This window comes from Giraffa tippelskirchi, chromosome 1 (assembly GCF_054371585.1).
Source record: "Giraffa tippelskirchi isolate mGirTip1 chromosome 1, T2T-mGirTip1v1.2.pri, whole genome shotgun sequence".
Classification (NCBI taxonomy): Eukaryota; Metazoa; Chordata; class Mammalia; order Artiodactyla; family Giraffidae; genus Giraffa; species Giraffa tippelskirchi.
In genome coordinates, this window is record NC_137275.1 from 149,351,923 (window position 1) to 149,375,567 (window position 23,645).

Genomic DNA, 23,645 nt, shown 5'->3' on the forward strand with positions numbered 1-23,645 from the left:
ATTTTAAAAGGAAGAGCAGGAGTGTATTTTCTTGGCCTGGATTTCTAATTGTATGACTCTGTCTCCCTGAAATATTCAGATTTTCTTTTTACTCTTTAGAAAGGAAGAAAAGCTATTCAGGGCCACTGGTTTTCTGAGTAAATGTTGGTTCCTGTTTTCTGTGCATGCTGATTGGAAGAACTCATTCTAAGTCCAGGATGAAGGAAAAATGATCACTTGGGAAAATAAAGGAATCCCTTTCTACAAGCAGGACAGAGAGGGACTGAGTGAGAAATTAAGTCCAGAGCTGAGATTACAGGCAAACCTGCCCTTCTCCTCTCATTTTTTTATCAGCTTTTCCTAGATGAAGAAAATAATGTTTCCAGGCTATCCTCACATGGGAGAGAGCCCTGGGCCTGATGCCGCTTGATTGAGAAAGTGTTCTCAAGGCTAATTTATCTCTGCAGACGGCAGGACTCTTCTTGAACAGAGATTTCAAAGAGTTAAACTGCTTCCATATGTCCAGCATGAGAGTGGAGTTTGTAGCCTTTGGCAACCTCGGCTGAATCCAGCTGCAGCTGCTACCTGTGTGTTCCACTGTGTGTGTGTGTGTGTGTTCGCGCACACACACCCGCACGCCCATGTGTGCACTGACATCTGAACCATGTTCCGACTGTGTCAATGAAACTGTTATGTCTTTGTTGGGGGAGATATTAATTCTGAGCAATTACGGCTCCTTCTCCCCTCCCTCCCTCCCACCCCCTGCCCCTCCCTTCATCTGCTCAGCAAGGACCATGGACCATGTCAAACAATATACAACAGAGAAGAATGCAAATAAACTTTAGTCTGCATAGCCCAGCAAAGCAGTTAGCCGCCCACTTGCAAGACACTTAACTCTTGTACACATGATACACAAAGAACGCTAGCTACTTTCACCAATCCCTTTAGACCAAAAAAAAAAAAAAAAAAGGAAAGAACTGATCCTTGTCTTTCTATCTGTGAGGTTACAGTAGTTCCTCCTGCTAATAAAGGAGCTTTTCCCATGATGCAGTGTGATAAGGATTGGCCTACATGTAGTCCAGAAAGCCACCGCCGATGTTTCCTTGATTAGGTGTCTTATCTTCCAATGAGCTGCATCTGATGAAGACCGCTGACAGCATAATGGCTGGGAAAACGTCGGACAGCTCCATAAAATGGCAGCTATGTTATGACATGTCAGCCAGGACCTGGTGGATGGTAAGTCTGATGTGATCCCATTATTTTTCACTCCCTCCCACCACCAAACTTTCTGCCTCCCTGTTTTGTTGTTCCATGCACGTGTTATAAAGTTCCCTTGCCTGCGGAAAGTTCAGGCTGAAGTTGTGGGAGCCTGGCGTGGCTCCGCACACCAGTGTGTAAGATAGGATTTCCCTGCTATTGTGGCCAGGGACATAGGCCTGCTTAAAAAAAAAAAAAAAAAGACAGTGTGAGTTTTTGTTCACTTTTTGAAAAAAAAAAAAATGCAAATGGTACAGTCGGCCCCAGGCTGGCTGGTGTGAAATGTATGGAGGTGGGACAGTCAGTGGGGGACTGGAGCCTTCTTGGCTAATTGTTCTTGCATTAGTCTTAGAACAGGGTAGTGTACTTCTTTCTGCAGCGTCTGTGAATAATGATTTAGATAGCGTATTGTATCATGTTGTGTGCGGTTCCCTCATCAGTATGCGACTGTCCCCCATGCTTCGCCTTAATTTGGAATCCACCTCCCTTTCAGTGAATACTGTAACTGGAGCAACCACTGATTACTATGCCACTCAGCGTAATTAAATTTAGTTAATGAGGATATGCATATTCAGTTCATTATTTTTCTTTGCTCCGGCAAATGTGTGTGGGTTTGTTGTTGCTGGGTTTTTTTTATCTCCATATTTGTCCAGCTGCAAATTTGGGGAAGAGGAAAAACAACATAAAAATTCAGGACATTGAAGAATCCGGTGATTCAACTTTAAAAATAATACCGAGAGGAGAGAAGTTGTAATGTTCTTTAATCAGGATACTGGGATTCAAGGCTATGGCTTTGGGAAAGAAAACTTTTCAGATCAAAAAATTGCTACATGAAAAACTTCAATCTACTGATTTCTGTGGTGTGGACAATGGTCTCTTGTATGCAATAGTCGTGACATGAATGGGCAAACGTTCTGCAGGAAAGCATTCCAGTATGAATATTAAATTCATCCTTGGGTTAATTCATCTGAGCATTATTGTCTTTCTTTTTTTCTTTTCTTTCTTTCCTTCCTTTCTTCCATTTCTTTCTTTCTTCCTCTCCTCTCCTTCTGCCCCTTTCATTTACATCTTGACTGCTTTTGCTTGCTGGCTTTGATAATTATTATGCTTACTGCAAGGGCTGTTTTCCCTCAATTAGTACAGTGTGAGACAATGGGCACTTTATTCTAGATGGGGAGGGGTATGGCCAGCCCAGTCCCAGTGGTCAGATGGAGGAGAAAGCCTTCCGATGAGTCTGGGCTTCTGGTTCTGCTGGGCAAGAGAGTTTCTTATTAATGTGTTTGAATTTCCTGGAAGGTGAATGCTGTGCTCTTGCTTCTGGGCTCTTCCTGGGAGCTCAGTGTGCAGAAGCTTCTCTGACACGGCCACTCTTCCCTGTACTTTCTCACCAATGTGAGATGTGGGAGCCTGCAGGAAAATTTCCCTGCCGCTGCTACTTGTTGCTGTTTTGAGTTTCAGAAAGAAAGGCCAGTTCCTCAAGGAGAGACAAAAGCCTCTCTGCATTTCTCTCTCTCTCTCTTCCCATTTCTCTATCTCTCCTCTCCCTCAACCGTTTTACTCCAGTTGGAGTACATTTTACAAGGGGTAAAAGCTCTGCGGTGGCACATGTCCATGCATGGTTGTATCTCATTAGACTTTAGCACTGGCATGTGCATGGGTGCAGTGAACTCTTAAAATAACTGGCAGATATTTGGAGAAAGATATTACAAAATGAGTATTTAAAAGCTTTGCTGGGTGTGACTGTACCAAGAATTGGAAGCGTTATTTGAATAGTTACTGTGTCTCTTCACTATCATTAAGAATGTTCCCAGAAGCAAGGTTTAAAATCAATATTTTACTAAATGAAACATTTTTTTTCTGTTGGGGAAAAAAAAGTCAAAGATCTTACTCTAATTTTTTTTTTTCACTTAAAAACTGAGATTCATATGGGTATGCTGAGATAATCACTGTAAATATTTTGCCATTAAGTTTCATTTTTCTAATTCTGTACAGAGAGATCTTAGTGTCCCAAGAGAAGTATGTTGTGAGTACTATTGTCAAAGGTGTGTGTAAGCTGATTATTCTTTTTTTTTTTAATTATTTTTTTATTGCCTGAGAAGATGCAGAATGTGTTTAGGGACAGGTTCAGAGATAAAATATTAAATGAAAAATGTTTGCATGAACTATTTTCATATTTAATCTTTGTTAGGTTACATGGATAGTATGTAGGTTTCTTACTAAGGACAATTCAGTTTTAATAAAGTTGGTTAATTTTGGAAAATATGTCTAAGCAATTAACATATAATGTGTCATTGAAAACTTGGAATGACAGATGTTTTGTGCAAAACCTAATTAATTAAATGAAATTATTGCTTACCACTAGCAGAAGAGGGAGAAAGTGCCTGTGAATTACTTTTACCATGATTCCCTGTTTGGGGTTTAAGGAATAATTTTAAAAGGTGTTTTAAGATTCTTACAAAGGAGTTTATTGTAATTCTTCTCTCACCATGACACTGCTTCTTTTATTTTTACAATTACTCTGAGGCTTTTGTGTAAGAAAGGATATTGTATCCTTGTTTGGCTTAATCAAATGAAGTTTTAGTAACCAAATCCTGAATTCCAAAGCTACAGTGTTCGAGTATCCAGCAATTGCTTCCTGACTTATTGTCCGTTTCACTTAGATTCTCTTATTGTGTGACAATGATCATAAATTCTACTTGACAGGGAAAAAACCCAAACAAGACGTGGTTGTCCAATTCTACATCTGTTTCCCTTCCTAGATAGGCATGTTTTAGTAAAACAGAGGATGGAAAAACATTTTATTGAGACAGCTAAAAATAAACAAGCACAAGAAGAATGAGTTTGTGTGTGTGTGTGTATGTCGAAAATCTACATATATGCAGTTTTTAAAATAAGGCATCCATGTATATTTTACTTCTTTAGATTATTTTGCATGTAAGTTCTTTCAAAGGGAAAGATCATGTAAGCAGTTTAAATTACAGTTGGTTGGCTATATTTAGAGTTCTGTTGATGACCTTTCACATTATTTAAAAAGAAATATCACTTGAAATATTTTAAAGATGTGTATCATAAATAGCACTATTTCATTAATGGTTACTGATGATGCTATACGTTTCCTTTTGAATTATTGAAAAAATGAAACTAACAAAAAGCAATTTTTGGACTTTCCATTCTATTTTGTACTGCTTATTTAAAGTTCTCTGTGAGACTTAGGACTTATTTGTTAGCTATTTAGAACTTCAGGGTAACAGTATGCACCAGACATTATTTTTTTTTAAATTTCATGTCTAATCCTTTGATCCCACAGAATTGGGCTAGAACACTTGTAAATTTACCTTAATCATGAAAGACAATTATATAAATATTAATCCATAAGATTAATTAAAAAACTAATTGCTAGTTTATGAGACTTGAAATTCTGATGGTCCTATAAATTTAATCAAAGAAAACAGGCAAGTGAACATGAAAGCTTAACCAATTTTCATGTTATCAAAGGCACAAAGGTGATTCCTGGTTGAACACCAATGAATCTACTCAGGTTAATATACTTCTAATTTTTCTTGAAAGAATCTGATTTACTTTTTGAAAAGTTGATATATTAAAATATGGTACTTTTATATAATTTTATCATTTGGTTTAAGGCCATTTTAGTAGGGTGATAAACTCATCACTTCATTGTTCTAAAGATCAAATCCTATTCTCAATACAAATTTTAATGAAGTGACTTGACAACAAATATCAGTACAGATACAACAACGTTGAAGAGACTGTTTTCACAGCAAATATTTCTCTAAAGTCTTTAAGAAGTTGAACTTTGGTTTACTATTATTTTTAACTGAAAATTATAAAGTTAATGTGTCTTACAAATGCCAGAACTAGTATACGTTAGTCTGCATTTTATTTTACTTCACTACAAGAGTTCCTAAACAACCTAATTAACATGCTAAAATTATTTATGAGAAACTTCATACCTAGCCTACTGATACATTCACACTGTTTTGTAAGCTACCAGCCATGCAAATGTATGTCTGAAAATCAAAGTTTAATATTTATTTAATTTTGAATTTTATTATATTTCCTTTAGAGATGGAATAGAAACTAATACACACAGTATAGATAATAACCATGTCAACTAGTTACATGAAGATATTATGTCTATACATTTATTTCCAGAATTAAAAGCTATAAAACTTACATTTCATTCAACAAATATTTAAGAACTTACTATATTCCTAGTGTTCTAGGTGGAGAGGCAAGCAAGACTCATCTCCATATTGGAATCAAACCTAGGTCCCAACGTTATAAGCGAGGGATAGCCATATTAGTGAAAGCTTCAGAATGATTTCTGTTTCTTCTTTAGCATCGGTAAACATGTAGATATTACATTTGCAGAGTTGTCACTCACTGTCCAAGGTAGTTAATATATCTTTCCAATACTCTCTCTTAGTCTTGTGGGTGAATGTTAACATTACCATTACCTAATCCATCTCCTGTGCAATAAATGATGTGGATAAAGACTAAGAATTTATTAAATATCAGTTTCTGAGTCAAAAAACAAAATGATGATAACGATGATGGTGATGTCTGAGTGAAAAACATGATTTCAACATCTGTAAATAATGTTCATACTTTGTTAATATTTCAAATTTTATCAAAGGTAGATTTGGATTTTTATTACACATCTTCCACACCTATATTCTTTAGTGATATATTTTCATTTGTGATACCATTTTAGCATATTTAAATAAAAATAAACTGTATAGGAGATGTAATTAAATACAAATATGTTAATGTTCTTCCAAGACACTTTTCCCTCAGAATGATTTTTATTTAATTTTTCATGGTTTCTTTTCACTTATGTGCTTGCATAACAAATTCAACATATACACTTTGCATAAGGAAAATATCTTTTGGGTCCTATCCTAATAAATAGTGATTGGATGGTTATTAATTTAATCAGTGAGTAAGGAAACAAAGTGCTTGTCTATCCTTTTTTTCAGTTTGTTTTTGGAAGCAAAGGGTCATGTTCTCAAGAAGTGTTATCTCTTCAATCTATGGGAAAGCTGGTGTTGATTTTCCAGTTTAGGGACTAGTCAAAAAAAGAAAAAGATATCTGATGCTTACAACGTCATTGAAACTACAGTGTATTTCTGGAAGATGATGAATGATGTAAAGCACTATATTGTAGGCATTTTTTAATTCTGATATTATTTTGTGACATTTTTCTATATTATGGTTTGTAATACATACTTTGAGGGGCTGAGAAAATGAACTTGGATATAGGAAAATTATACCAGTGAAAATATACCAGCCCAGTGAAAGAGAATTATCTTCCTCTGTCTCAATGTGCAAAATGGGGTAGTGCACTTCAGTGCAAAAGTTCTTTTCACAAGAACTTCTCTTAAGGCATATGTGTAGCTATATTATGTATTTTACTAACACAGCATTTAAAATCTTGTTGGATTTTAAGTGCTTAGCAAAGGGTAAGCAGAAAAAACTCAGTAGATGTTAGCTATGATCATTATTGTTATTTCAGCTTATACTTAGCATGCTTTATAATGGGGCAGATTTAGCATATCATGTAATGGACAGCTTTAATACCAATTTTCATTTCTTATGTTCTAACACAAATTTCAACCCAGCACCTCTCTAAAATACGACTTTATTTAGAAAGCATTTTTTAAATTTCTCAGTGCTGTGTTCATTTTCTGAGGTTATAACATAATGGATATGTTTATGAGCACAGTACTGAATCCTGGGAAACGTAGATTTGGTGACCTCTGGCAAATGAATTTGCTCCTCTTGTGGCTGGTAGAGCCAGCTGTAAAGTGCAGATAATCATACTCATTACTTGTCGCTCCAACCTGTCGTGAGGATGAATGAGATGGAGTCAGTGAGGCACCTGGTGAATGCAGTGTAAATACGAAGTTCACGGCACAAGGGGCTACAACAACTGTGACTATATAGGCTTTTAGTCTGCATACTTAGTAGGTGCTCCAAAAATACATGAGGTGGCTTAAGTAAGTATAACTCTAGTACTTCCTATGGGGCTTTCATAACCATGTTGACTTTTTGAATTCATCTAAACTTTTTTGGTGGGAATTGTATACATTAAATCAGGAGCCCCCAGCCTCTGGATCAAATGCCTGATGATCTGAGGTGGAGCTGATATAATAATAATAATATACATAAAGTGAATATTAAATGCAATGTGCTTGAATCATCCCCAAACCACCCTCCCCAAGTCTGTGGAAAAATTGTCCTCCACAAAACCAGCCAGCCCCTGTTGCCAGAAAGTTTGGGGACCACTGCATTAAATGAATCCTAAAAATTCTGTATTTTTTCATTGCAGATTGTAGCAGATTTCTTAAAAGCAGAGCCTCCTGAAGTATTTTCTGGGGCTTAGCAATATTCAATGGTCAGTGTTACATATTAACTTAATTTTAAGCTAATTTAAACTAAAATACTATGTTTTTTAAAGGTAGAAGACTTAATGATGATTATGAGCCTCTTATTTGCCAGGTGTTTGCTGGGTACTTGGGGAGGCAATTTATATCCATCATTCCATTCAGTCTTCAGCATAACACAATGAAACAGGAATTATCAGCCCCATTTCACAGATGAGGCCACTGGACTCTGAGGTCAAGAAACTTACTGAATTGTATGCTGTTAATGGGGGGGGGGGCAAAAGAACACTGAAATTCACAAAGTCTGAGGTTTGTCTGCTCCACCTCCCCCCAAACCCACCAGTCAACAGTCTCATGCAGTGACCTGGGTTATGACTCAGGATTTGTGACCACAGACAGGTGTTCTGCCCTTGCTTCCTTGGCACCTGCCTGCCCCTCTGGTTTGAAGCCTGACCTCTTCCCAAGGCTCAGCTCTCCCTGTGTGTCCAGTGGGCCAGCTCACCACCTCTCCAGCTGAATCTGAGAATTATACGGTTCCAGGATTGGTGGTGGCTAAGTTCTTTGGAAATGTGATTCCATTCATCTTTCCTCGAGACAATTAGACTCGCTATAGTCATAAGCCATCTGGGGGAAATTTTTTGGAAAGAAATTGGCAAGCAAAGCATTTCCATTTTCGAGTTTTGATGATATCTCTTTACCTCATGGGGTTTTTGTGAGGCTCCAATGAGATAATACATAATAAACACTTGAAAACTGTAAAATGCAAAACCAGTCGAAGGTACACATATTATTATCTGGTTGTGTTAAACATGGGTAGGTGAAGAAAAGCTTCCCAGAATTTTGCCAGTGTTCTGGAGCATGAGATAGTGGTAAATTTCCACCAGGCACAGAGAAAATGCTCACTGTCTAAAACGTTATATGATGCTTTTCGCGAATTCTACTGCTAAATTCAGAGGGCTTAATCCTTCACTTAATAGTGCACTTCTAGTTCACCCACATCCCATGAGATAGCAGTGATAACAATACTGACCACCCACTTTTATATATTTAAGGTAAAGACATAAAATAAGGAAAATTTCCCAGGAGTCATCTGCACCACCTTGCAGTTCATCTCTTAGATTTTTCATTGATATATGCTTATTCTTGTACCACAAAAACTCAGGTTATAACAATTCCTTGAAGAAGTTATTATTGCAACTCACACTTAGCATGTATTATAATGGAAATGATTTAGCTCATCCCATAATATAATGGACAGCCCAGTATACTCTAAATGGGATTTTTTTTCTCTCATTTTTGCAATTGTTAGAAGTAACAATATCAACAACTGTTTGAACTGAGACATCCTAGCATATTTGATGTCTCTATGCTGTGTTTAACCTGTATTCCATACAAATGATGGTACTTTTTCATATGACATTTATTACGTTTGGATATAAGATTTGTCTTATTTATTGCTCAGATGTACAACCAAAATTATACACCCCAAGAGGGTGAGGACCAAGTCTTATTTACCAAATTCCCTGGTGGCTCAGACAGTAAAGAATCTGCCTGGAATTCAGGGGGCCTGGATTCAATCCTCAGGTCAGGAAAGTCCCCTGGAGAGGGAAATGGCAACCCACTCCTGTATTCTTGTCTGGAGATTCCATGTAGAGGAGCCTGGCGGCTACAGTCCATGGGGTTGCAAAGAGTCAGACATGACTAAGTAACACTTTCAAACAGTATTTTGCACATAAAAGGCCCTTAATGAATAATTGTTAAATTTCATCAAGACCCTTGCTAACCCATTTGACTAAGAGACACGGTAAGTTCCGAGTTGATCAATGTTGATGAACACCTAATCTGTAGCCCAAGTTATGAGCACCATGCTGCCCTTTTTAAGATGAAACTTAAGTGCTAAAAGCATGTCGGAATTACAGTGAAATTAGCAGCAAAGTTTTAAAGCTGATGGTGAGAGTTGGAAAAGGTCCAGGAGCTAAAACTGCAAAATAGTATTTCCCTTCCAACAGACAGGCCCATGGTTTTCACCAAGTGAGGCAGCAGGGAAATGACCATTGTTACCAGCATTTGCCGTTTCCTTTTCTCAACTCTACCTTTATCATGGTGACTAAGGGGTCTATAGATTTAGAGATTTTGGAAAAGGCTAATATACTTTGAGGGGTAAATGACCAAAGCAAGACTTTGGAACAAGTGAACTTTTTGTTGAATTTCTTATTTTTGATGAAATAAGTTTCATTTAAGAGAATTGATTATTTTCCCACTCTAAGTTTCATTTAAGAGAATTGATTATTTTCCCACTCTAAGGTTTCAATCATCTTTCCACGTGTGTTACTTTATTGTAATGTTGGAAAAGGCCTCGGTTATAGATTAGCATTTTAACATCTAGTGTTTGGATGAGGACTTGAGGAAACACACTGAGAATAACCAAAATCTCAAATGGAATCAGTAGGTTAGGAGGAACAGAGGTCTTTGACAAAGAGAGAAAGAAAGTACCCAACCTGGAGGCTCAGGCGGTAAAGAATGTGCCTATGATGCAGGATACCCTGGTTCTATCCTTGGGTCAGGAAGATCTCCTGGAGAAGGGAATGGCAACCCACTCCAGTATTCCTGCCTGGAGAATCCCATGGACAGAGGAGCCTGGTGGGCTACAGTCCATAGGGTTGCAAAGAGTTGGACGCGACTGAAGCGACAACACTAACAGCTTCTAAATAATTTTGAGAAAGGAAGTAAAGTGAATAAACAGTCATCTACGTGGACTGGGCCCATTTGAAAGACTGCAAGTCTGTGTCAAAATGAAAACTGAGAACACTGTTTCCTGATGCCAGCACTAAGAGTGCTGCTCCAGGGTTAGAAACTCTGCAGCTCCATCCCCAAAGCTGGAAGGTTACCCAACTCTCCTCCTAAGACCCGTGAATCTGGAAGAGTATTCTGGAGTCCCCTGGAAAATATGAGCACCCTCTCAGCCAGACCTTCCCCCTGCCTGCATATAAGATTCATTTCTACATCTCATAGAAACTAGTGATCATAGCAACTAGTGATCACAGAAACTAGTGATCATAGAAACTAGTGATCATAGCAACTGCTTTTGCTTACTGTCCCCCTCCCAAGTTTCTTTTTGGATATTTTAATGTGAGATGATGGTAGAGAGACATGGGAGAAGAAATTGTGGATTGTAACTTTTGCTCCCAAACATTCCCGTTACGGCAAACAACTAGGAACACTGTCATTCTTCGAAAGCAGAGTCTCTGGATTGAAGGAGCAGTGAAAGAGCTGTGACTGCTAAATAAGTAGGGTTTACTTTACCTTCCAGGTGTTTTCAGTGTTCCAACCAAATGTTGAGGTTTAATGCTGATGCCGACAGCTAGTCTGGTAGAGGTTATGCACAGGAAAATAAACTTGGATTTCTCAAATGTGGACCTTGGGTAGATACAGATGGGAGAATACAAGGCTAAAAATAACATCGTATATATTACGGCTTCCTTGGCTCAGTGCTAAAGAATCCACCTGTCAATGCAGGAGATGTGAGTTCAATCCCTGGGATGGAAAGCTCCCCTGGAGAAGGAAATGGCAACCCGCTCTAGTATTCTTGCCTGGAGTATCCCATGGACAGAGGAGCCTGGTGGGCTGCAGTCCATGGGGTTGCAAAGAGTCAGACACTACTGAATGACTAAACAACAACAATATGTGTGTTATAGCATGCATTGCAGAGAAAAATAATTTGTAACTTTCTAGAGTCACAATTCCGGAGAAGGCAATGGCACCCCACTCCAGTACTCTTGCCTGGAAAATCCCATGGGTGGAGGAGCCTGATGGGCTGCAGACCCATGGGGTCGCTAGGAGTCGGACATGACTGAGCGACTTCACTTTCACTTTTCCCTTTCATGCAATGGAGACGGAAATGGCAACCCACTCCAGTATTCTTGCCTGGAGAATCCCAGGGATGGCGGAGCCTAGTGGGCTGCCGTCTATGGGGTCGCACAGAGTCGGACACTACTGAAGCGACTTAGCAGCAGCAGAGTCACAATTCATTAGCTATTATTGATAAATCTGAACAACCTCACTCAAACTTCTTTCTCCTCTGTAAAAGTTCCTCAGATTTGCTCTTAGGAGGAACTGTAGAATACTATGTCATACAATAATGACCAAGACATCGAAGAGGCAGGACTGCTTTTTTTATCCATAACTAGAAGGAATAACAATAAATTGCCATTTTATTTTTCCAATAAGATATTAATTACCTTATGTGAGGCTATTCATTTTTTTGGCACCAAAGATGTTTATAAATGGTACCCCACATTATACAAGCCACATGTTTATGTAGCATGAATGTTCGATCAATTAGTTTACACACACAAACGCTGGAATATTGATGACACATGTTAGCTTTTAGTGGGAAAAAAGCCAACCAAGCTAATGTGATGCATTGATCCTTGGGACATGCACACAGATGTGAACCTTTGACTTCATCACAAGTGATTTGGCTGACAAACAGTAGCTTGTAATTATTGTTGTGCCATCATAAATTAATTAACAAATCAATCAATCAGTTCAGAACCAGCCCCATTTGTCAGTTTGGGATGCTTCCCTTCACTTTATCTCCCTTGCAAGTGCTTTTCTTATCAGGTGCTTTGAAAACATTTGCTTGTGCGGATAGGCATTTTTCTAAGCCTTAATAGGGAATTTTAGACAACAGCATGGGTGTAGTGAAATGTTGCTGATGTATTGATTAATATTCTCTAAACACTTGGCCAAAGGACTATCAATGGGTAAGGTGAATAATAACTGAGCATCCAAAAGGTTTTGACCAAAGCCATTTCCCCAAGCAAGGAATAAGAAAACAGCATCCCAGTCTCTCAGCAAATAGGCAGCATATAGGGGTTAAGTTGTTCTGAAGGTATCAGTTTTCGTATCACCCCCAAAGGTACTTCCTTCATTCTGTTTCCACCTCTACCCTGTATTTTGAAAGAATCCATTAACTGAGCAAGTTACATTTATTGAACTGTGAGTTATTGCATTTTTTAAGACATGACCATCTCTAAGCACTCCTAGGTACCAGCTCCTCTGCTGGGCACATCCTGTATATGATCTTATTTAATTCTTGCAACAGTACTGAAGAGTAGAAGTAACTCCTATTTCATAGCAGAAGAAATGGAAGCTCTGAGGATTTAAGCAGTTTGCCCAAATTTACACAGTTAATAACGGGCAGTGCCATGAGTGAGAGTCAGTGTATTGGCCCCTCCCCACATCAGGATTAACCAGAGACAACAAAGAACATCTGACCAGCACATCACAACCCACGTTACCACATGGGGTTGATGCAGTTCTAGCCAGAGAAAAGGAACTTGACATTTTAGTTAGTCGCCTCATTCTGGATAAACCTACCATTTCTGAAAGGCTTTGTGAAATATGAAGAAACAGTTCTTCCATATTTTTAAAGAATATATAAAGGCAAATTTAATTTAGAGATTTTTGTTTAATATCTATAAATACTACATTCCCATGTAGGAACCAGGAGACTTGCAGCCATATTGCTTTTTGAGTTACAGCGGAATTTTGATGAAAACATGAGCTGCACTAATTTTGTGTTGCAGGATGGGGGAGTTGAGGGGTACTGGGGAAATGAACACATTTTCAATAGGTTTCCCATATTTTTCTACACTTGCTTCTTTTTGTCCCCCTTCTCTACAAGGATGGTGTTTAAAAAAATTAATGCACATTTAATTTTCTTAAAAGTTACAAAACCAGAACATTTATTTTTCATTATTTTTCCAGCTTTATTGAGATAAACTTAACAACATTATATATGTTGAAGGTGTATATTGTGATAATTTGATGCATTTTATATTATGAAATGACTACCACAATAGGGTTTCTTAACACCTCCATCACCTCATATAGTTACCTGTGTTTGTGTCTGTGTATGGTAAGAACATTTATGATCTACTGTCTTATCATATTCCGAGTGTACAGGACAGTACTGATAAGTATAATCACCGTGCTGTATGTTAGATCCCATAACTTATTCATCTTTTAATTAGAAGTTCTTGGAAACCTTCCTTTGAATGTACTGTTGAGAGTTTCTAAAAGGCTGAAAGACATCTGAATCCTTTGTCCTGCTCTGCCTCCGGTACCCTGGAAGCATCATTCGCTGCTGGGTTAATAGTGTTACAGCTTTCTTTTGTTTGGCTTTATTTTCTTGTCCTGAATCAATGGGGGCAGTGGAATGACAGAGGCACTGAGAATCAAAGAACTAGATGGATGTTCCTGAGCTGGTCTGTAAGCATAAGGAAGCTCTTTAACCTCTGAGTCCTGCGTGCTTCTTTGAGCTGCTGTAAGTAGCAAATGAAATGCAGTGGTTTTCAATTTTTATGGGCCTCTCATCATGACCTAGTACACACATATATAAATATGTAGAATTAAATTCAACATTCATAGAACACTCTTTACTCCTAATACCTATAATGTGCTCTTAATAGTTTTTATTTCATTCTCTCTCATCTTTTCAAATGAAGGTGTTGTCTAACTAAATTGATATATTGAACCACTAGTGGGTCATGATACATGGTTTAAAAAATACCAAGTGAAGGTGAATGTTCTCCGAGGTTGCATTTGCTATCTACATACACGTGCTTCAGATTCTTGTGTTTAGAGGTCTTCTATTATCTGAACCCCACCTTTTAAAGGAATTCCATACTCATTAGAAGAGAGTGAGTGATTGGGGGTCTGTGGCTGCAGAACATTCCACTGAGATTTTTTTCCTGTGAGCTGCTCCCGGCGGACTACAGTCCATGGGGTCTCAAAGAGTTGGACACGACTGAGCACACACACACACACACACACACACACAGAAGGATAAAAGAATCAGTCTGGTCAGCTTTGGAAGAAGAACAGGAAGGGCACAAAGGAGGTGATGTCTCTTGGGCTGAGTGCATGTTTATAACACAGGCTGAATTCTTATCTTCATCAGAGAGTTAACATTTTATAGGACAGGCCCTCATTTTGCAAAAAATGTGATAAAATGAGATGGAAGAAGTTGAGAGGGAAAATAATGTGTACACCTTTAATTTTTAATTTCCCACTGAAAACATAAAGAAATAGCCTTTTGGTAAAAAAAAAAAAAAAAAAAAACAAGATGGATGAAATAGGTGTTTTCTTAAAGAATTTTCTTCCCCCTGAAATTCTTAGTAGAAGGAAATCTGAGGTGCTTTGTAAGGTAATAGCTGTTGCACTTTGCATAGCCCCATATGGAATGGATGAAAGCGAGAAAGTATAAATATTTTCTTTAGAATATGGAAACTTCATATTCTCAGTAATCTGCATTTTATAATATTTTTAAATGAGAGAACTGAGGGGCAGCTAAAATTAAAATGGAAGAGAGCATAGGATATAAAAGTGGTTTTTGGAGGGTGTTTCAGATAATATTGGGAGTCAGAATGGCATGTATTTGCAAAAGCCATAAAGAGTCTGGGCTTCTAAGGTCAGACTACCTGGGATCAAATCCGAAATATGTTATTGGCCAGCAGGATAAATGTAGATGATGTAACCTCTCTGTGCTTCAGTTTCCTTAACTGTTATATAGGGAGATGGTAGCAGGATCTACTCTGAAGGCTGTTACGAGGATTCACTGAGTTAATATACATAAGCCTGCCCAGTGTACAGAAAGTCTTCATGTTAATATCATTAACCACATATAAAATATAACTGCAGTGCTTTACAATAAATAAATCTTACACATAAGGAAAAACAGAAAATAAGGTTAAAAATTAAAATCAACTTCTCCTTTCCACCAAAAAAGCCACTGAAACTACATGTTGGGGAAGTGATTCTTAGGTATTAAGTCAGTGACTTCAGTTCCAGAAAAACTCCCCTTATTACTTATTCTAACAAAGTGACTTCTAGATTCTGAGTTCCTGTCCATTTTAGTCTGTATACAGGTGTCGCTGATATCATGTTTTTGCTGAACTCGGTGGTAAATTCCTGGAAAACAGATCAGGTTTTCCGTGGCCTCATGTTTCTTCTTTTGACTTCTCCCATGCCCCCGTATCCTTGTTCAGGGGTCATCTACAAGATGTGTTGAATGAACTTGAGCTTGCCTTAGGTGCCAGCTTCTTAGCTCATCATTGGTGCTTTGGACACACAATTTATAAATTATATACATATCAATTAATAATACATACATTTATAAAGTCAGCTCTGCTTTTCACAGAGGCGCCTCTAAACAAACACATCACTTACAAACCAGCTGTGCTCTGAAGCTCACCAGAAGTCAGTCAGAAATTCTATAACATGTGCAGTAGACCCTCAAAGGACACATCAAACTCAGTCTCACCCACAGTATACCAGGTGAAACAGTGGCTCCGGGCAACCAGGGCTAGGTGCATAGCACCTATCTGATTCAGGGAAAGGGCCCTTCCTCCTTTGATCAGCCCCTTTCTCAACAGGGGAGAAGGAATTCCCCATCTCTAAGGGACTGAGAGTAGACTCCACTAGTCTGCTTCAGAAAGGGGAGTTGAGAACCAGTAGTATAGCCTGGGGCCCCTGGAGAGTGCTAAGGAGGTGGAGGAGGAACAGCTGGTACCCTTTACTCCTCCCTCCTCGTCTCTTTCCTCTTTCATTTCCTATTACTGACAAGGCAGGGAAGGAAGAAGCTTGTCTTCCTTGATGACTTGGTTTCCCCTTCTCTCCATCTTCCTCTCTTTGGGTTTCTTCCCAAGCCCGAAACTATGGGACAGAAGTAGTGAGGGTTGAGGGTTACGACTGCAGGTGGACCTAACAGACATCTTCTTCCTATTCTTCTTTCTTTTTTACACTCGATGCTTTCCATCCCGCCAGTCCATCTGGCATCCCACTGCTCGATACTGGCTCATGATGGGAATCTTAGGGAATCTAGGCTATCCAGTTGAATAATAGGTGGTGTTGATTTAAAAAAAAAAATGACACTCTCACTAGCAATGGGTCTCTCACCGGGTGGGGAATGATCACAAAGGTGGAGATAGGAGGCAGGAAGAGAAGTTCCATTCTCAAGGCAGCTGTGCTTAGCCAACTAGAGCAAGTCAAGAGCTGACTGTGCCCATAAACACAGACACCTGTTCTTCATTAGTTATCTTCCTGCAAAACATAAGGCCATGGGTTGACAGGTCCTTAGCCACCATACAAAACATACATAGCTTTGTGATGACCTTGTTGCCAATATTTTATTACGAACATCCATTTTACAGTGGTTTATAGACACAAACCTTTGCCTTCCTCTTAACACTGCATTTGCAAAGGCGTAAATCTACTCACTCTGTCAACAAATTTGCACAGAGAATGCACCAAAAATGCTGTATGAACAAGATGAACTTCCTTCCCTTCCTCATGGAGCTTCCATAGAGTGGAGAATGCAGTGGGACAAGTCCTTTGTTGGTGAGGTATTGGCTGTCATAAAGCTATGTAAGAGGGGTACCTAATTCATCTTAGAGATGGTGTAGTTTCTCCAGTGACAAAGGAGAGAGGGGAGAAGATTCATTTATACAGAGAGATCAGCATATATAAAGACCCAGTGGTAAGAGAGCATGTGACTCTTGGCCCGAAAATAGCACATAGAAGAAGGCATTATGCTTTTAGGGCACTTAGATTGAGCAGAAAAATCCACACCAACAGCTCTATTTTGCTGACTAATTTGAAGGAAAAAAAATGCTCAGAAACAGGGCCATGGGCTATGAAAACACTCCTACCTATATACCATCGGTACCACCACCATGCCACATGCCACAGATCCACTGCAGGACAAGGATTTCATTATAGTGAAACTTCACAGACATAGATCAAGTAACACAGGACAAGGGTCTAAGCTCAGATGGCTGCTGTTTTCTGCAAATTTCTGGTTTACCCAGCCTATGAGACTGTGGCCAGATGTACTGTGTTACCTACAGAATCCTTATCAGCTGCATTCCATCTGTGTCACCCAAGTAGCAGGAATCAGGCAGGCACCCTTTTGGAAAGTGGCCCACAGGGTACAGAAAGCAGGTATGCCTTGGAGGCGTGTTACCCATGTCCCTCCAAAGCCAGGAGAGAAGAAAAGCACATTGAGTTTCTGCCCCAGATACTCACTTGAATTGCTCCCGCATTCCAGAGAGAAGTGGGGTGGGGGTGGGGGGAGGGAATTTGGAGGTTAGCTGTGGGCCTTGGAGTGATGATTACTTGGTAATGGAACAAATTAAATTATGTGAAATTTTAGATGCTTTCCCCCTGCCCTAGCGGCTCCCAATCTATTTAGGGGTAGTCAGGAAAAGGGGACCTTCACAACAGCTGCTTAGCAGCTTGAGCTCAGAGAGGAAAACCATAATTTGTCTGTAATCCCTAATGCCAACAGTTGTTCATTAAGAAACAAAACTAATGTAATCTTGATTATTTGCTCAGATTTCTACTCTATCATGTTTTGTACATCTGGCAGGCTAATGTAATTTTCCTCAGAAACCCAAAGCAATCTGGTGCTCAGACAACACCATGCAGATTTAGGTAAATTCCAGGCTCAGATTAGCATAATACTAACTAATCACGAATATCATTTGCATTCATTAGTGTGTTGGGGGGAAAAATTGTTTCTAAATGGCAGAAAATTGAAAGAAAGATTAAGGGCAAGGGCTTGAAAATCCTGTGGCTTGATGCGACTATATTACAGCTGATTTTTCTCTTACAAGGCCTAATATTTAATGTGGAAGTATTAATTAGAGTATTGGAAAAAAGATTGCATCTAATTGGAAGAAAACTAAGAGAGATTAAGGACAAGCGTATGGAGTTGCTTTTGCTTGATTCAAGTGCGGAACAGATAATTTCTCATGCAATGCCAAGGAGCTTAAATGTGTAAAAGATAGGGTGATTAATTTTTCAGAAAGAGCCAAGCCTTTTGGGGGAGATAGCAGAGAAATAGGATTTCTTTCCCTTATGAAGTAACAAGTTCTTGGTCAGTGCCTTTGTTTCTATGATCAAGCAAAAACAGATAACAGAATTAAACTCCTAAGTCTGAAATACTCCCCAATGAAGGTGAAATCCCATAAAGCCCACACACTGGGAAAAACTAAAAGGCATGGGGTAATAGATCCCAAATGTACTGATTAAGAAAAAATAACACTAAAAAGATCCCAAACCCCGGCTTCCTGGGGTTAAGCTCTTTTCCGTGCAATTTCCCAGGTCCAGCTATTTGGCAGAAACAGAATTGGTTACAGGCTGTGTGCTGGGGCTGGTGCAGACTGTGGTTGCAGGCAATTGCCTGTAAATCCTGTCTCTCCGCAGCTCGGCTGCTGTGGGGCTAAATTCAGCGCCGGCTTCCTGAGGGCTGGGAGCAGGTGCTTGCCAGTGGCTTTGGCTGCTCCCTCTGACAGATGAGCGAGGTGAGCCCTCTCCCCTGGTGAGAAGCCAGCTGAGCAGCCATCAGCAGACACGCTTGTGAACATCCCAGCCGGACTGGCTGCTTGCAGAAGCCTGACTGTGGGGATGAGGTACTGGGCAGGGGGATAGAGCTCTCCTTACTCCAAGTGTGGTCTGCACACCAGTAGCTTTAGCATTGCCCCAAAGCTTGTTGGAAATGCAGAATCTCAGGCCTCCCCCTAGTCACTGAGTCACAATCTGCCTTTTCACACGATCCCTGAGAGAGTCATTGACATTTGTAAAGAGCTGGAGTGTGAGACACCAGGTCTCTAACAATTAGGGGCATAATGGTCACACCTGAGAACTTGTTACAATTCCCATTCCCAGGCTCAGGATTCAGTTTCAGGAGGTCTGGGGAAGGTAGAGGCCCTGTTGCCATATTAGAGAAACTTGAGTAGAGGAATGCATGGATTCAAAGCCACCTTGCCCACTGCATTAGTGGAAAGTTGTTTAATAACTGTAAGTCTCTGTTTCCTCATTTTTAACTTGGGGGAAATAGCTCATGTTTTAGAGAGTGGTTTTGAGAAGTGAGTGAGCTCAGGAGGCAAACTGTTTCAGCACAGCGTCCTGTGCCCTCCGGGTCCTTCAGAGATATTGACTACCTTTCCTCTCTTCTCTGCTTTGCAATTCCCTTCCTTCATCTGTGCCCATGTGCTAAGTCGCTTGAGTCATGTCCAACTCTTTGCGATCCCAAGACTGTAGCCTGACAGGCTCTTCTGTCCAAGGAGTTTTCCAGGCAAAATACTGGAGTTGGTTGCCATTTCCTACTCCAGGGGATCTTCCCCACCTAGGGATTGAACCCATGTCTCTTATGTCTCCTGTATTAGCAGGCATGTTCTTCCCTTATAGCTCAGTTAGTAAAGAATCTGCCTGCAATGCAGGGGACCCTGGGTCAGGAAGATCCCCTGGAAAAGGGATAGGCTACCCATCCCAGCATACTTGGGCTTCCCTTGTGGCTCAGCTGGTAAAGAATCTCCCTGCAAAGTGGGAGACCTGGGTTCGATCCCTGGGTTGGGAAGATTCCCTGGAAAAGGGAAAGGCTACCCACTCCAGTATTCTGGCCTGGAGAATTCCATGGATCGTATAGTCATGGGGTTGCAGAATGGACACGACTAAGCGACTTTCACTTTCTTTACCACTAGAGCAACCTGTTCCCAGGGCGCCCTTCCACCCCTTTCCTCTGTCTGACCCTTTATATTTTCCCACCCCTGTGTCCTTCCCCATGTTCCCCAAGTTCCCACTTCAGGGGTCACTGCCCAATGTCTCTTATACCTTTACTGGTCTAGTTTTCTCTTTATGGCTAAGTCTCCTAACTCCAAGCTTTCTTTAAGTCCTTTGGAAAAACATCTATTTCTGCTTTATTGACTATGCCAAAGCCTTGGACTGTGTGGATCACAATAAACTGTGGAAAATTCTGAAAGAGATGGGATACCACACCACCTGACCTGCCTCTTGAAAAACCTGTATGCAGGTCAGGAAGCAACAGTTAAAACTGGATATGGAACAACACACTGATTCCAAATAGGAAAAGGAGTACATCAAGGCTGTATATTGTCACCCTGCTTATTTAACTTATATGCAGAATACATCATGAGAAATGCTGGGCTGGAGGAAGCACAAGCTGGAATCAAGATTGCCGGGAGAAATATCAATACCCTCAGATACGCAGATGACACCACCTTTATGGCAGAAAGTGAAGAAGAACTAAAGAGCCTCTTGATGAAAGTGAAAGAGGAGAGTGAAAAAGTTGGCTTAAAGCTCAACATTCAGAAAACTAAGATCATGGCATCTGGTGCCATCACTTCATGGCAGATAGATGGGCAAACACTTTATTTTTCTGGGCTCCAAAATCACTGCAGATGGTGATTGCAGCAATGAAGTTAAAAGACACTTACTCCTTGGAAGGAAAGTTATGACCAACCTAGATAGCATGTTAAAAAGCAGAGACATTACTTTGTCAACAAAGGTCCGTCTAGTCAAGGCTATGGTTTTTCCAGTAGTCATGTATGGATGTGAGAGTTGGACTATAAAGAAAGCTGAGCACCGAAGAATTGATGCCTTTGAACTGTGGTGTTGGAGAAGACTCTTGAGAGTCCCTTGGACTCCAAGGAGATCCAACCAGTCCATTCTAAAGGAGATCAGTCCTGGGTATTCATTGGCAGGACTGATGTTGAAGCTGAAACTCCAATACTTTGGCCACCTGATGCCAAGAGCTGACTCATTGCAAAAGACCCTGATGCTGGGAAAGATTGAAGGCAGGAGGAGAAGGGGACTATAGAGGATGAGGTGGCTGGAGGACATCATCAACTCAATGGTCATGGATTTGGGTGGACTCAGGGAGTTGGTGATGGACAGGGATGCCTGGCGTGCTGTGGTTCATGGAGTCGCAAAGAGTCGGACACAACTGAGCAACTGATTTGAACTGAACTGACGTGTAGCTGTCCCATAGCCTCTTCTGTTCTCTGCCATACTGGAAGATGGCTCAGTGTGTCATCTTCCATGTTCGGTTTGGACTTCTGGGAGAATGTCTTCACCTGGTGGTTCTCAACCAAGGCTACACACTAGAATCCTCTGAAGATTATTTTACAAATGCCCAAGGTCGCTGCTCCGCTGAGATTCTGATTCACCTGCCTGAGACCCAGCCTCCATATATATTTTTAAAAATTCCTCAAGTGGTGAAATACAATAAACATAGTACGTTTGGTGGCTCAGATGGTAAGGAACCTGCCTGCAATGCAGGAGACCTGGGTTCCATCCCTTGGAAGATCCCCTGGAGAAGGGAATGGCTACTCACTTCAGTATTCTTGCCTGGAGAATTCCATGGACTGAGCAGCCTGCAGGGCTATATCCTTGGGTTCGCAAAGAGTCAGACATGACTGAGTGACTAACACACACACACACACACACACACACATGCACACACGCACGCACGCACACACACACGTGGTTAAAAATGAGCAGCCAAGACTGAGAACTAACACCTTCAGGAAAGGAATCGAAGAGGCCAATAAAAAGGATATTTTGGCTCAGAAAGACCTTTCAGCACACATCAGATCTGACCACTTTGGCCAGCTTTTCAGTGAAATGAGTGCTAAGTGTTTACCACATCTCATTCTGTTGTTCTTCCTCCCATTTTTTTTTAGTTTTTTCATGAGAAATGTATCCTAGAGTCAGCTTTAGAGGCAGGGTCCTCATCTTTGTTAAGCAGCTTAAAAGCCCTGTGAGAAAGCCATTTCCTCTTTCATAAATGAATCTGGGAATATTAGGAATATCTGTTCAGTACCTAAATAATTCCACAATGTTTTTCTCCTGTTTTCAGTAAACTAGTTTTTGGAATAGAGCCAAGCAGCTGTGCAAGCCCAGGAAGATGGTGTGCATTTTTGCAAAGAAATACATAATATGCAACTTAAGTATAGTATCATAGTGGAGGAATTGCAGGATTAGAGAATAGACCAACATGAATCAGATTCCTGCATTCCCGTGTTAGAGCTCTGAAGGCAACCACTCACATCAACACAATGTCTAACAATGTTCGATACATGTAATTCCCCTCCTCCTTCATCCATTTACCTCAAAAGCTACATTGTCATAAATTTTATAGGTCAAATTCTCTAGCTGTAGGGTAATAAAACTAGCAATTAATAGAAATCATTAGAGACCTAGTAACTGAGGTAAATGAAATTCAGAGTAAAAGTACAAGTTGCATAGAAAATAAAAAGATAACGTAATACATATATACTCAACATTTACCATGTGTCAGTCACTAATACAATTATTTTGCATATATTATCTCATAACTCTCAAAAATTTTAAAGTGAATATTATTATTTTCCTTTTACTTGTAGATAAACTGAGGTACAGAGAGGTCAAGTAACTTTCTAAAGGCCACACAGAGAATAAATGACGAAGATGGATTTGAAATAAAACAATCTGCATAATTTGCATTTGCCACCAGTATTCTGATTTAGTATCAGAACTTACAGGGCCTGGTCAAATCATAATCATACAAAAACTGTAGCTTTTCATTCTATTTTCATTTCTATTTTTATTTAAAATTAAAATAAATAGATTAAGCCTTGACATAAGGAGATGGGGTGAAACAACAAAATAAATTCAAAGAGTGGGAAAAAAAGTTTTTCTTAAAGAATAAAATAATTATTTTAAAAGGAGAAAAATGATAGAATGAAAAATAAAGAATTGGTCCTTTGGGGAGAAAAAAACAATCATAAATGTGTAAAGATGTGGTTTAGAGGTATTTTTAATAATAAAAAGAGTATTCTATACATTTCTGTGTGGGCATATTTGAAGGAAGAGATCTTTTGTAGGGAATATATCAACTACAAAAATTTGGTCAGGAAGTATAAACCCCAAGTTGTCATATCATCAAGAAACCCCCTTTGAAAATTAATGTAGATTTTTTTTTATAAAAAAAATAACACTTTGCACTTGAATTTATAGGAAAATTCTTTTAAAGTTTCTAAGAATTTCCTTATTGGGAGCTAAAAAATATGAAAGGTTATTCATTTTATAAAGTTAGCTTAACCCTCTAAAACATGACAGAGAAAGAAAAGAAGGAAAAAAAGGAGAAAGAGA

The 23,645-nt window shown here is 39.6% G+C and overlaps 1 protein-coding gene across 4 annotated transcripts in view; it reads left to right on the forward strand.

Moving 5' to 3' along the window:
- The first annotated feature begins 572 nt into the window (after positions 1 to 572).
- Positions 573 to 23,645, forward strand: part of NFIB (nuclear factor I B) — a 465,570-nt gene continuing 442,497 nt past the window's right edge. For all 4 annotated transcript variants that reach the window (XM_081570139.1, XM_081570150.1, XM_081570179.1 and 1 more), the window contains exon 1: positions 573 to 1,215. In XM_081570139.1, coding sequence (XP_081426265.1) covers positions 1,120 to 1,215 — 96 coding nt within the window. In that variant the 5' untranslated portion in view covers positions 573 to 1,119. The remainder of the gene's footprint in view (positions 1,216 to 23,645) is intronic.